Below are 14,310 nucleotides of genomic sequence, written 5' to 3'. Positions count from 1 at the left end.
TGTGGCTAGAAAACAGCCCTATTCAAATCGAATTAAATTGTGTCGCAATTGGGATGGTAATTTCTCCTTTATTTCACACACTCGCTGCTGCGGGACGCGACGCGACCGTTGTTGATTGCAAGCTTGTTGTGTTTACAAGACAAACGTCATGCAGCAGACGCGTTCCCAAAGCATCTGGATCAGCAGCGAAATGAAAGGTTCGTCCATTTTGAGCCAGTTGAATGATTGTAACATATTTTTTACATGGAATAGAAACCAGTACAAAAATAAAATAAAGGAAGCTGATATCGATACCATTGAGATTTACAACCTTCTTAAAATTTCGCAAAAGAAGTTTTGAGCGATTGTTTTATTAAAAATTTATCTCCAAAACCGACGGTGCTCTTAACTGTCAACGAATTTCAACGAACAATCACTTCGACGAAATTAACGTCACGTAGATGGTTTACATCTTAACGAAAGAAATGTCAAAATGTCATGTTTTAACGAACCTGAACTAACAACAAAACAAACAACAAATTTTTATTATAAAAATGAAATTCAAAATTTAAGATGCATTTCCCTTAATGATTATCAATTTACAATCCTGCTCCCGATGCAAACCCTCATCTTTTGCTGGTCAATTCTATGCGCGAAAGCACACCGAATAAGTTGTACGATCATTATGTTCCGGGACCCGGGGTAGGATATTTGCACAAAAGCATGGGCTTAGTTTACTTCCTATGAAAGAATTTATTCATCATCCAGTACTGCAGCATTTACAAGACACACGATGGACCGTGTCCTAGAACGGAAGAAAATTCATCCTTTCTTTGTTTACTTCTTCGAGGGCGCAGACAGCTCAGCAATGGCCTTAGCTTCAGCTAAAATAAAACAAATACAATAAGATGGTTAGCTTTCAGACTGCAACGATTGGAGGGCTTGAAATAGGAGTCACATACCTGCTTGGTTTCGCTTCTTTTCTTCTGCCAGCTTAGCATCACGGATCACCTTCTGCTGGGCTTCGATTTCACGAATACCAACTTCGCGCTTAGCCAGGCGCTGCTGATGGTAAGCACCATAGGCAACTCCGACGACCAGGAAGGACCAACGGCCGAACTGAAAAAGTACACACCTTGTTAAATCACTGTTGTTTCAGAAGCGATGTGTGATTGTTTTCTTGGATATCGGTTGGCCACGGTTCAGCAGCCGGGTGCCACTCCGAGACGAAGTATCTCCGGTAACCATTACATAATGTTTTGGTAAAACGGTGATTAAAGTGCGGGTTTCCCGACCTGGTGTCGGCCGTTGCCTTACCCGGATCAGTGGGGATACACGGACTGGAGCGCCTAGATCAGCCATTTCGGATTCTGCGGGAACAAATTTGCGGCTAGTCAGAAAAATAGACGATTTTCTGGCGCAGAACGATTGCTATCGGTCCGAATGGCAGAATGTGAAAATTTGACAGCTGACAGACATGCTGAAAACGCAAGATGCAGGGTTCGTGGGGATCTTTTTCGAAAGCAGACGAAGACATTTCGATCGATCGATTGTGTTTGTTCGGTAAAATTACATTTTCCACTCGTGCCTCGTGATTCTGTATCACATTGTATTGGAAATATGAGTTAAATAACCACAATTATTCGAAAAGTTCATGATGTTTAATACAAATGATTAAAATAACCAATTTACGATGTAAGTTCCTTCATCGATTTCTATGCTGATTATTTCGTCGATTGCTTGACATCTGCATCATAAACATTAGCTTTACCGCTGTTGCGTAAAATTAAAACAATCTGGTCCATACGTTCGGTTTCCCTGTGCCGGTAACAAAATTATGACCTCTCTTAGGCGTGAGGTAAGTCAGGAATTAAAGATTAAATTATCATTTCCAGCATAAAACCAATGAATTCCGCTTCTTCCACTTGGCAGGCCCTTCGGTGGTATAAAATATTGCAGCGCACCAAGAATGAAGTGTTTTCTGGTGATTTTCGCACCATTTCCGCTGCGAGACAACGCATTCGAGAAGAATTTATCAAGAACAAAGATATTAATGATGAGCAGCAAATCAAAGAGGTCAGTATGGATGTTTGCGCTATAATTATCTGTGACAGGAATGGTGTGCTAAGGAATGATTTATTTTTTGTTTGGTCTTTTGTATGTGATTTAATAGAAGATTCAAATCGCCAAGGATGTCGACGTTGAACTGCGCAGATCGGTAGTGCAGGCCGTGAGAAAGCAGCCGACCGTGTTTGGTAAGTAAGGTGTGACCGTATGTGGCCGATGGCCAAAGTTACGGTACGCTTTAATGGTTGTGGTTGGATCGTTTCAGAGGCGCGCATCACACCCGATACGAGAAAGATGGACAATGTAATGTTCGATCCGGACGCCGAGCTTCCTCCACCTCGGAGCAAGAAGTGTAGTGATAAAAAATAGTCAAATGTCTTCCACGACTCTGCGGCACCACTGTTACCGTTTTGGTGTAACCATGTGTCCACTAGTGAACTTGTTACCGGTATCATGAGGCTTATCATGGCATTTCCCCGTAGATTCCTCATCCCAGCGATTAATCACCTAATTCGAGTTCGGAAAGCTCAAGTGTTTTTAAGACTTTTTTTCATTTCTCAAATTAGTGTTGATACCTGAACTCGTTAATGCAATGTGCACCATATCATAGGTAATTGTAGTTGTGTTTGTTATGGTTTTAAAGTAGTTTGAGTTTATTGTGTGAAAAATGTTACACTTGAGCAAAAATGTATTAGTCATTTAAATTATGAAAAGGCATCATTTCTAGGCAACACTCTTCATCCCGTAAATGTTAAGCAATGATCACATTCAAAATAAAATTTTGAATTTAATGTTTAGATTACCCTTGCAAGCAAAACGTACTGCTATTTCATTCCTTGTCGCTTTAATTTTGAGAACACAGTGCACAGCTTACATGTGATGCAGATATAAGTTTACTCTCATTTTATAATCCAGTATCAGAAAATTGTATAAGAACAACCATGATCGATGTGATCCCTGCAACAACCTATGATCGAAAGGTTTGTAAATTTGTAAATGATATGATTCTGGATCGAGATGATTGAATATTTACTTACGTTAGAGATAAGCTTCATATCCAAACTGATCATCCCACAGGCCTGATGGATATCTTGCAGATTGGAAATTTGCGAAATGTAATGTTCAATCTGAAACGAGCCATTATAAGCAATTGTTTAGGTGATCGGTAGGTATCTGCCGATCCGTTCCAGTGTCATAAATTCAAAGGTATCGCGAAATTCCCTCCACTTACCGCCCCGTTCGTGTCCAAGGTGCATGACGTTCTTTTAATTCTATACAACATAAAAACTGTGCGTTGGTTCTAGAATATTAATGAAATGGAACAGTAACTATGCAAAAGTTCGTAGAAAAATGTCTCTCAAAAATCACCTCATTCTGTATCAAACGATTGGGATAGGCGATCAGAATGTAGAACGAAAATTTGATTACCGCAAACATGAACTTCAGGATTATGTAAGTCGTCCCTAGATGGCCCAGCTTGACACATTGGTACAACTCGAGCAGCTCGATATTAATACTGGCAAAAGCAGCTACCACTATCAGGATTATGACCGTCCCAAATTTCCCGCTCAAACTACCGGCAATCTCAAGTGCGCGAATGTTTAACAAACGAAGCTGTTCAATCTGTTCCAGGTGATTGTTTTCCACGCTCGACGAAGATAACGATTGTCCCAGAATGTTGTAAACGGTATGCTTTTGCGGACGCAGCGCTCCCGATTCTGATGGCGATTTCATATTCATGAGCGGAACGAGACGCTCGTTTAATTTCCTCATGATGGACGATAGATGGACAAACACGCAGAAATACTGCAGCAAAATCATAGAGCTGACGATAAACGGCACAGTATGCGTAATAATGTACGCTATTGTACCAATCTCCTGTATAATCGAAGTCATGATAACAGGCAGCACAAACGCGACGCTAGAATATAGAAACAGCAGTGCCCTGGCCAGGTTTCGATACCAGATCGACTTCTTACAATCGCTCTGGTGTGCTGTTTCCTTTATCAATGGCAAAAGTTCGGCAAAGTAACCTTCATAATCCGATCGACGTCCTTCGCAACCGATCATCATATTGCCCGTCGTCATCGTTTGCAGTACGTTCACAATGTAATAGAGAATCACTAGGAATATTGGAACATTCGGTTGGTACAGTAGGTAGGGATAGTAAAAAAACAGCACGAACTGCGATGCTATGGTCACTGCTGTCGTGAGGATCCCAAACATGTAGCGGAAAAATGTTATCACTCGGAATCGTACACCGTTCGTGGAACAATCCTCCTGGAACAGTGAAAGCGGATACGGGGCAAGTGAGAGGCACTGCGAAATGCGCACCGTCGTTCCAATGGTGCGTCTTAGCTGTTGACGCAGCGCATCGGTTTCGGTGTTACTCCACGCCATCATTCCAAACGATACTAAATGCTGGTGTCAGAATCGCAAACCCGGTAACGGAAGCGCAACGTTTTTAGGTGGAATATTTATGATTAAAAATTAATACGACATGAGTACAACCCTGGCATTGAGTTGAAGTGGCATGTGAAGTGAAGCCATCACGCAATGAAACGATATTGCAAACAGTCACGTTAAGGAGCGATTCTCCCAGAGGTTCATTCCTTGCCTAGTACCTCATTATTTTGAATCGGATTTTTTGCGATAAGACTTAAAAAGAAAAGTAAAAATACTAATATACTTACTGCCATGTTTTGTTCACTGTTCCAGGAACATTTGAATTCGTACAACAGAAGCATCGTGCGCTCATTCTGTAACAAACAAAGGAAAAAGGATCAAATCAAATGTCGGATGGCTCAACCGGAATTCAAACGAAGAGACCCTCTCGCATATACAGTACCTGTTGCTGGATCGAATGATTCGTTTTGGCAATTACAAGGAAGAATGAAAAGTGTACCAGGGCGTGCAGAAAGTAGATCCACATGCTGTACTACGGTAACATGGGATGCCGGATGTTATGGTACAGTTCGATAAGCAAGATATTGGTTTGAATGAAGGAGGATAGTAAGATGGTCAGCATCAGCACTCCAAACTGTTTGTTGCCATTTCGCACCAGACGCATAAGGGCCATGTGCAATGTGGACAGTTTTTCGAATGCAGCAACATCCACCTGCGGATTGTGGTTCTGTATTGGTTTAGCAGTGTGAAGCCTGATGTAGCTGATTGTTGTGTGTTTCTCGTAAGCTCGTGCTGGGTGATTCTTCTCTGGCAACATAATTCTAACCAGGGTGTCATTCAAACAAGTCATAATTCCAGCAACTGACGATAGTAGCGCCTGATACAGGAGGGTGTAAATGGTTATGATCACGTACGATGCTAAGTAGCTCATGTTTAACAGCGTTGAGATCGGATGTTCGGTGCTTATCCACACGGTTGCAGAGACAACCAGCATGTGGCAGCAGTAAAGTAGTAGCAACCGGTTGGTGGTGATGTAATTTGCTCCAAATAGCCCCTGTAGCGATCCAGGCTGATCGTAAAGCTGCATTACGTGCACGAGTGTGTCGATAGTTTCACGAAAGTAACGTCCATTTAGCCGGGGTCCAGCCAGCGCTATCAGCACCAGCACAACTCTTAACCAACTTTCCACATGATACATAATGCGAATCACACCCGGAAAGGTATCCTTGTATATCAGATACGGATAGTACATGTACAGCATCAAGTAGCAGATCAAAGAGATGCTAAAAATAATCACGGACAGTACAACGTTTAAACAGCACAGTATCCACGAACGGAGGCGGCCACGCTCGGTATGCTGTTGCAGAACATAGGATGGGTATGGGAGAAACCCGAAACATTGTGAGCTGTAGAGCAGCAGGGAAATATTTTTGATTAGTAGATTATGGTAGAAAGCTTTATCCGTCTTAATGGGGTCCATGTTGACGACTAACTGGGCTATTACTATCGCAGTGCATTTACAATACCGCACGGTGTATAAATTATGATCTTGTTTGATGCGCGTGGTAACAATCGCATAAAATCGTCACGTTGATGCGATAATTCCATTTATCTTTATCAACTCTATCTCTACGAAAAAGTAACTACAAAATAAGGTATAATGACAAATACATAATTAATTCGTAAGTTCTATTGGCACGACACTGTTGCGTTTCAGTAGCGCTATGCAGTGGCGCAATGCAGAGCGTAATATCGTAGTAGATAATCAAAAGCTAGAAACGTCGTTATATAAGCGGCAATTTTCAAGATAAGTACACCGTAGATTAGAACGATTACACATTACACATTCTTTAAATTTATAAATATGGGGAAAAGGTAGAATTATTTGAAGAGCAAAAATTTCATCCAGTGGAACATAACGCATAACAGACGCTACGAAAATAGTCTAGGACCTTCGCTCGATGTTAGAAAGATTAGAGCATCAGTAGTACCTTATTTCCGCCATATTAAAGCACATGTGATCATTAAATACCGCAGAGACCAAAGATGCCGACTAAGACAAAGTGACCTCATCATATCCCGAAGTTCTGAGCAAGCGGGTAAACGATAGAGTTGTAATTGAACAAAATGGACAATCAATGCTATGCTGACATGCTAGTCGATTAGCAGTGGCGATTTTAACGGTTTGCAACTTTTTTTATGATAAAAGCTTTCCTCAGGGTTCGTTTGGTTTCCTGCTTGTTTTGGTAAAAATAGTCTTTTCGACGATTTGGAGATGATCTATCAGGGTTTTAGATAGATTCATGACTGTCAGCAATTAAACCAGCCAAAAACAAGAAAGCATGACGATTTAACTAGTTTACGTTCTTCACCAGGGATAGCATTGACGACTGTCAAGACTACACCTTGTTTTCGCAGAAGGTCCTTGTCCTTGTCTGCAGCGATCAGCAAACTGGGAAATATTCCGTGGTGATTTGGGATATGGATGAATGATGTCTTTCAGAAGTTAATGATTTCATCAGTACGTAGTCCCCAGTTTTCTCAGTCGGGGGAGCAGCTTCCCCAGGTCGGGAGACACTTGCTTGTTTTACACGAGATTGAAGGAGACACGGGGCGGATTTGCTCCTAAAACCACAAAGTGCCGAGAGGCGGAAGGAAATCTCTAGACAGACTTGGGGGAAGTGATCGAAAGGTTGAAGTGCTACTTTGAAAGACATCTGAACGGCAGGCAGGAGATGCTGGCACAAGTGACAGAACAAGGCAACCAGACAACAGCAGCAGAACAATAGCAACACCAGCGACAGTAATGGTGCAGATGATGAGGTGCCTCCTATATCTCTGGTTGAGACTGTCAGCGCCATCAAGCAACTTAAGAACAAGCCTGCTGGTAGTGATGGGCTGGCGACCGAGCTTCTAGATGGGACCGGAGAGGCTGGTTTGCGAAATATACCAAATGATCGCGAAAATTTGGGAGCTCTGGGAGGAGATCTACTGACGGAGTGGAAGTTGGATGTCATTCACCCAGTCTACAAAAAGGGCGACATACTGAAATACTCCAATTTCCGTGCCATCACGGTCCTCAATGCCGCCTTTAAGATCCTGTTCCATAATTTTGTCGGCAGCAATCAATTGGTTGTAGTAATCATTCCAATGTCACAGGGGTCGTAGGCAAGGTAACGGATTCTCTTCAATATCGCCTTGGAAGATGCCATTCCAAGCGCGGGGATCAAAGACAAAGACATCCATGGCACGATATTCTTCCGGTATTCCCAATTTCTTGGCTTCGTGGATGACATCGACATCATTGGCAAGACGACAGTGAAGGTGTACTCAAACGCGAACCAACAAGAATTTAATTGGAAATTAATGCGACAAAGACGAAAAACCTGCCTGGTGGAGGTTCAGTCCGTGATAGGATCCAATTGGTAGACAGCTTACCTAGAGGTGGTAGAGGAATTTTGCTATCTTCGGACGATCGTTACTTCAGACAACGACATCATCAGCAAAATCTAAAGACGCATTGTGCAGGGGAATCATGCATACTACGTACTTCACCAACTGACGCACATTCATTTGCCCGGTGGACCACTATGCAAACGAGTCTTGGACCATCCGAGCGGAGGATGCTAACGCTCTCTGGTGTGCTCGAGTGTCGCATTCTCCGGACCATCTTTCCGGTGTGTTCGAGCATGGAGTGTGGAGGAGAAGGATGAACCAAGAGCTTGCTGAGCTGTATGACGAACCGGACATCCTGACTCATGCCTCACCAAGAAGGTCTTCGATAGTGACTCTCAGTTCGGCACACTAAGCGATTACTAAAAGTGATGGAATATTTGCAGATACAGTTATCACCGATTACCACCAATTCTATCCAACTAACTCGGTTAAGGCCATCAGAACTGACGGTGATAACTTAGAGTTGAAGAGGAGTTCTATTGTCGTCGTATGATCGTTCCTTCGGATACATGTTCTGAATCGCGGAACGTGATGGTTTCGAAGCAGATATTACAACTAAAAGGTATATTCGATGCATTCGCTTTATTGACTTATCAAATACTGCACTGGAACAATCCGTTTGCAAATGGAGTTTGTAAGGTGACACCTTGCGGCTGAATTTACTTACAAGTGGGTTTCGCATCAGAAAACTGCACAAGCACTACAAGAATATTTGTCAAACCAGCCACAATCTGTAAGAAAGAGGGAAGCATAAGTTGCCATCTATTCTTATTGAAAGCCATCCTCTAGCATTACGGCCATGATCAGCGTCATATCCAGTGTTATCATCCCGTACGCTACGTGTGCCTTTTGGAGAAAGAATGTTGTCTGCGTGATGAAGGAATTAGTCTGTGATGGAAAAAGTTTATCATTACTGTCGATGGAATGTAAGTTGAGCAAAAACCTGTTTTTTTCTACCTACAATATCGTGACATCGCAGAGTGTTTCCCGAACTATGAAGTTGATATAGTATTTTTAAGCCACGCTGATTCTGATAAAGCGAATAACAATTTTGTATAAATTACTTGATTTCTCTGTTGTTTGGTATACGTATTTCATGTACCTGTTGCTGTATTAACCGATTGGAGAAGGCGAACATAACCAGCATTGCAAGCTTCAGCGCAGCGTTCATCAGTTTGGTGCCTATTACGTCGAATGTGAAAGCAGCTGCCTTTATTCCTTGATACAGCTGCAGCATCTCCGTGTTGAGAAATATGAAGGTAGTTAGCAGGATCACGATGAGCAGCCGACCAAACTGTCCACTGTTCGTGCGCAAAACTATTTGCAGCAACCGAAGCTGCAGAAGACGTATCTTTTCGATCGTTTGCTCATCATCTCGCGTTAGGCGTACCGGTGGGACTACCCGCGTATCAGTTCCCGTTGCGCCGTCAACAAGCATAATTTGCAATGTGTCGTTCATTTGTTGGAGCAGCACAGCCACTATGCCAAACAGGGTTATGTATTGCAGTGTAAGAGCCGTTGCCATCAGCTGCGTAATGAGGAAGGTTACGACCCTTAACAGGTTGGTCCATGAATGGTCGCGTAACAAGAGTGCAGAGAGAATGAGTATCATCAGCAGTAGTAGGCCAAGCAGCAACCGAAGTACATTCGTTCGAAGCGCGTACAAACGTTTATCGATGTCGGGCCGACCGAACTCCGTCAACACAGACACCAGACGATCAAAATAAAAGCGATGGAAACTAGATCGATACTGGTACAGTAACAGTACGTAGCCCGAGGATGCGGAGTGCAGTAGAGCTTGCAGGTAAAACATTAGCTTGATGAATAATGGAATTTTGATGTGAACTTTCCCACCGTGAAGGTAGAGCAGCAGCAATGGCACAGTAAGCACAACACAGAAGAGTAGCATCGAAAATAGCCGCCTGATCGCTTGCACAGTCCGGTAGTGGTTGGGCGAATTCTGAGATACGTTGCGTTGGTATGGTTCCAGCGGGAATGGTGCAGTAAAACACCATTGCGATAGGTGCATCACCATTCGGAAGGTATCCGCCAGTAGATCGCGAAAATAAACTAATTGTTCCGCCTGCAGTCGATGCATTTTGGGGAAAGACTGAGGAACGAACGCCACTCACCAGCGAAGGTGCAGTTGTAGGCTTACGAGCGAATGTATTATTAAAACAATCCATTATTGGAACACGAGATTCGCATGTTCATTAAGCGGTATGGGATGTATCTTGCGCTATGCCTTTTGGAAAACATTGAAACAAAATGTGTCCTTTAAAAAGTAGTATTTGATGCTATAGAGTTCTCTGTAGGATATTGTTCTGCGTAATGTAGCAATAAGTCCTGAGACCGAGCGTCCGAGAACTGCATCAGAATGAACAGAATTGATGTGATCGCAGCCACAACCTAAATATGAAATTTAATAAGTAATTGAAAGTTTTGCGAAACCGTCAATACATACGTTAGGGATAAGTTCCATGTCCAGGTTGATCATGCCACAAACTTTATGAATATGCGGATGGTTGGAAATCTGATTGATATAATACTCGATCTATAAATATTGAAAGAGAAAAACACTTTAAATACCTTTTCAAGCGAATGAATAAAAAACCGTGTCTTACCATCTCATTTTGCTCTTCGTCCCAGAAGCAATTGAAATCATGCAATATCAATATGGTACGTTCATTCTGTAAGAAGGAAGAAGCATCTGTTGAAACGCATTGTACTCTATTCCATTTGGTTTCGTATTTACTTGCTTCTGTATCGTACGGTTGCAACAGGCCATTATCACAAAATACGAGAAATTCGTAGCGCTGTGTAGAAATAAAATCCAGATAATAAAATCCGACATCTCCGGATCCTTGTGCAATGGATCACTGTTGAGGTATAGCTCGAACAGTGCCACATTGGTCTGCACGAACGAACACAGCATAATGATCACCAGTACTGGCCCACAGTGATCGTTGGTTGATGCTACTAAGTTCATTAAAGCTACTTGCAACGTGGAAAGTTTGTCAATCATTGGCAAATTTCTTTGTGATTTTATGTGCTGCAAACGCTTAACATCTTCGGGGTAACAGTGTTTTGGCTTCTGTTTTTCGTACAATCGTTGATGGTGGCTATCTTCCACAGCAATTACACGCAGGCGATCATTTAAACCAGCCGCAATTCCTCCTATCAAGCAGAACAGTGCATTATACTGCAGAACGTTCATCATGATCGCTATAAACGGTAGGATATAGCTCATGCTTAGCAGCGTGGAAACTGGATGTCCAAGAACGAACCCCAGTGAGACAGTGTTCACGAGTGCGTCGAAACAGTACAAGAACAGAAAACGCCTTGACTGGGAGGTTATAGAAACCAGTACACTATCTATTTGTTTAACATCACCGTAAAGTAGGAGTATTTGCACCAAATCATTGTAAATTTCTCGATAGAACGATTCACTCGTTTGTGGCCAGAGCAGAGTTATCAGCACAATTAGCACCTTGAGTGCATTTTCCAGATGGTACGCAATGTTTAGCAGGGGTGGTACATCCTCCTCATACATAATTTCCGGAAAGTAGAGGTATAATGTTACACAACAGGTGAATGCCGTACCGAGCATCACCATGCCTATTGATTTGTGAAGACATTTTAAGAATTCAATAAAGAATCGCTGTTGTTTCTGTCCATTTTGCTGCTGCAGATGGAACGGGAATGGTAGAAACCCAAGCAATTGAGAAATGTTGAGCAGGAGACGAAAACGGTTGACCAACAAGTTGTGGTAAAAGGTTGTATCCATCTTACCAGTGCACACACTGGTTGTTAACTGTAAGGTAGTAATGTGCACGGACAGATAAGTTGGTTCCAGGATGCATCAGTAATGATCTCGTTTATTTCTCAAAAAACTCCACGGCTGAAACAAATTCATCACATTAAAACTGGTTTTGTTGGAAAATGTTAAGTCCCAGTCCCAGTTTTTATTAATGTGCGCGCTTTTTTAAGTGATTACCACATTCACTAATGCTACGAGTATGTAGTGTAACAAAAACACTCATTAAGGTTAGTTTTTTTCCTAGTGTGGGTTGTTTTTTTATTTTTTGCCTACATATGTGGATCGTGGATACAAATTACAAGGTAAGATCATATCCTAATAAATTAAATATTGCTACTACAATTACTACTACTACTGCTTCAGCTACTGCTGCTACTACTACTACTACTACTACTATTACTACTACTATTACTACTTCTACTACTACTACTACTGGTACTACCGCTGCTGCTACTAGATTTAAGTAGGTGAAGGTTTCGCATCAGAGAACTGCACCAGCACTACGAGAATATTTGTTAAGCCTCCAACGATCTGAAATGTTGTGGAAAAGAATACGATTAACCTTGCCTTTCACAATAAGATGCAGATTAATAAAACAGCTCCGTGGAGAGATAAATTACACTTAAAATCAACGTCATATCGATTGAAATCATGCCATAAACTTCATGTGCCTTTTCGAGAAAAAAGTTTGTCTGCGTTATGAAGCGATTTGTCTGCAAAAAAAACAATATATTTTTACTGTTGACTGACCACTTGTCACTGACGATGAGTTCATTTTACGTACAATTTCATTGCATCGTGAATCGTTTCCTGGTTTGTTCAATTGATACAGTATTTTAAGGCCACGTATATTCTGATGACGAGAAATACATAAAAATGGTCCTTTTTTAAATAATTTTGAAATTATGCCTACCTGTGTTTGGATCAAACGATTCGGGTAAGCAAACATGAACAGCATTGCAATCTTATGTGCCGTGTTGAGCAGCTTCGAACAGATTATGGCGATCGAAAATGCTTCTACTTTGATCCCTTGGTACAGCTGCAGCAGCTCCGTGTTGAGAAATATAAAGGTGGCCAGCAGAATCATGATCAACAGCTGACCGAACTCTCCACCATTGATCCGCAGCACTATATGAAGCAGTTTTAGCTGCAACAGACGTATCTTTTCCACCGTTCGCTCGTCATCTCGCGTTAGGCGTACGGGCGTGGTATAAACGAGTGAGCAATGTGCGATGGATTTGTCAATCAGCAGCACGCCCAGAAGGATGCTTTCCAGCGTGTCGTTCATCTGGCGTAGTACAATGAACACCGTACCGAATATGACTGCATAAAGCAGCGTTAAACTTGTGACCATCAGTTGCGTTGCTAAAAAAATAACCAACTTGGGCAGCACAATCCAAGATTGTTCGCGCAGAATGTAAGCCGTCACGATCAGCAGGATGTACACCAGCATTACTGGCAGTGCGCGGCGAATGTTCGTTTGCAGCGCGCACAGACGTGCGTCAATGTCCGGACGACCGAACTCTTCCAACACGCACACAAGACGCTCGAAGTAAAACAGATGAAAGTTGGTCCGAAATTGATAAACGAACAGAATGTATCCTATCGAGCCGGTTTGTATCGCCGTTTGAATGTAGTACATGAGCTTAATTGATAGAGGTATACTGTACACGTAGATCTGTCCGGAATCCAGATAGTACAGCACGAAGGGTGCTGCAAGGATGATACCAAACAGTACAGCGGATACACACTGACGAAGCCTCTTCACTATCGTGTGATGGTGGCGTGTAAAGCGTTGGTACGGGTCCAAAGGATACGGTGCCGTACAGCACCATTGCGAAAGAACGATCACGTCCCGAAGGGTGCGGACCAAGAGCGCTTTGAAGTATGGTCGGTTTCCCGTGTGCATACGAGACATGCTGGTAAGAGACTGAATGCACGCGCTAAATCATCGCATGGTAATGTATACTGGCGCGCATTACTGAAAAATGCATCATGGAGCTGACGCTTTGCATGACCGCAATTTTGACATGATGTTCGTTATGTGATGCTATTGCTCATTTGTTAAATGCTATTTATGATTATCTACAGCACACGTGTACAAGAGGATCCAGCTCATACTACCATGCTACTCATACTTAACGACGTTACTCTAATTCGTACTGGTCTAACATTGCGTTACACTTAATTCGTCTCTTGCCATACAATGAATTCGTGAGAAAGTTTAGATAAAAGTAATCGGAAATCGAAAAAATAAAACAAATAACGAGATAAATCGTTTTTAGTACTCTTTCAGTACAATTTAAATACAGTGGAACGTCGATTATCCGGGTGTCTGATTATCCGTGCAGCTCGGAAATGACAGTTCCAAAGGATATTTGACATGTTCCGGCAACGGCGTTGACGGAAGAATTGAAAGACCCAATTGTATATGATTACATTAGCTCAAATTGTTACAGAAAATAACTAAAATTTCTTTTGCAACAATAAAACACTCAGGAAAAATAAATGGTACGCTAAAAAAAGCCATACCTATGACACATTATTCGCTAACTACATCATAAATAGGATATGTGCCTATT

The 14,310-nt window shown here is 42.2% G+C and overlaps 4 protein-coding genes and 2 pseudogenes across 4 annotated transcripts; 1 reads left to right on the top strand and 5 right to left on the bottom strand.

Moving 5' to 3' along the window:
• Window positions 1–708: 708 nt before the first annotated feature.
• Window positions 709–1,435, bottom strand: LOC128303886 (ATP synthase subunit e, mitochondrial). Its single transcript, XM_053040968.1, has 3 exons — window positions 1,297–1,435; window positions 942–1,098; window positions 709–863 (listed from the first exon to the last, which is right to left on the bottom strand). The coding sequence occupies exons 1-3, from the start codon at window positions 1,339–1,341 to the stop codon at window positions 817–819; spliced, it is 249 nt and encodes an 82-aa protein (XP_052896928.1). The 5' UTR covers window positions 1,342–1,435; the 3' UTR covers window positions 709–816.
• A 279-nt stretch (window positions 1,436–1,714) lies between these two features.
• On the top strand, window positions 1,715–2,845 carry LOC128304067 (complex III assembly factor LYRM7). The gene is made up of 4 exons (XM_053041194.1): window positions 1,715–1,837; window positions 1,912–2,055; window positions 2,153–2,234; window positions 2,312–2,845. The coding sequence occupies exons 1-4, from the start codon at window positions 1,817–1,819 to the stop codon at window positions 2,413–2,415; spliced, it is 351 nt and encodes a 116-aa protein (XP_052897154.1). The 5' UTR covers window positions 1,715–1,816; the 3' UTR covers window positions 2,416–2,845.
• On the bottom strand, window positions 2,449–4,119 carry LOC128302823 (uncharacterized; annotated as a pseudogene).
• A 125-nt stretch (window positions 4,120–4,244) lies between these two features.
• Window positions 4,245–5,932, bottom strand: LOC128302822 (uncharacterized; annotated as a pseudogene).
• Window positions 5,933–8,567: 2,635 nt separating this feature from the next.
• LOC128302820 (uncharacterized) lies at window positions 8,568–10,006 on the bottom strand. The gene is made up of 4 exons (XM_053039669.1): window positions 9,011–10,006; window positions 8,870–8,938; window positions 8,704–8,796; window positions 8,568–8,639 (listed from the first exon to the last, which is right to left on the bottom strand). The coding sequence occupies exons 1-4, from the start codon at window positions 10,004–10,006 to the stop codon at window positions 8,568–8,570; spliced, it is 1,230 nt and encodes a 409-aa protein (XP_052895629.1).
• Window positions 10,007–12,187: 2,181 nt separating this feature from the next.
• On the bottom strand, window positions 12,188–13,646 carry LOC128302817 (uncharacterized). Its single transcript, XM_053039667.1, has 4 exons — window positions 12,642–13,646; window positions 12,513–12,581; window positions 12,349–12,441; window positions 12,188–12,259 (listed from the first exon to the last, which is right to left on the bottom strand). Exons 1-4 carry the CDS (start codon window positions 13,644–13,646, stop codon window positions 12,188–12,190), a joined length of 1,239 nt encoding a protein of 412 aa, XP_052895627.1.
• Window positions 13,647–14,310: the final 664 nt, after the last annotated feature.

This window comes from Anopheles moucheti, chromosome 3 (genome assembly GCF_943734755.1).
Source record: "Anopheles moucheti chromosome 3, idAnoMoucSN_F20_07, whole genome shotgun sequence".
NCBI lineage: Eukaryota > Metazoa > Arthropoda > Insecta > Diptera > Culicidae > Anopheles > Anopheles moucheti.
The sequence above is the reverse complement of the archived record's forward strand: the minus strand, read 5'-3'. Positions and strand labels throughout refer to the sequence as shown.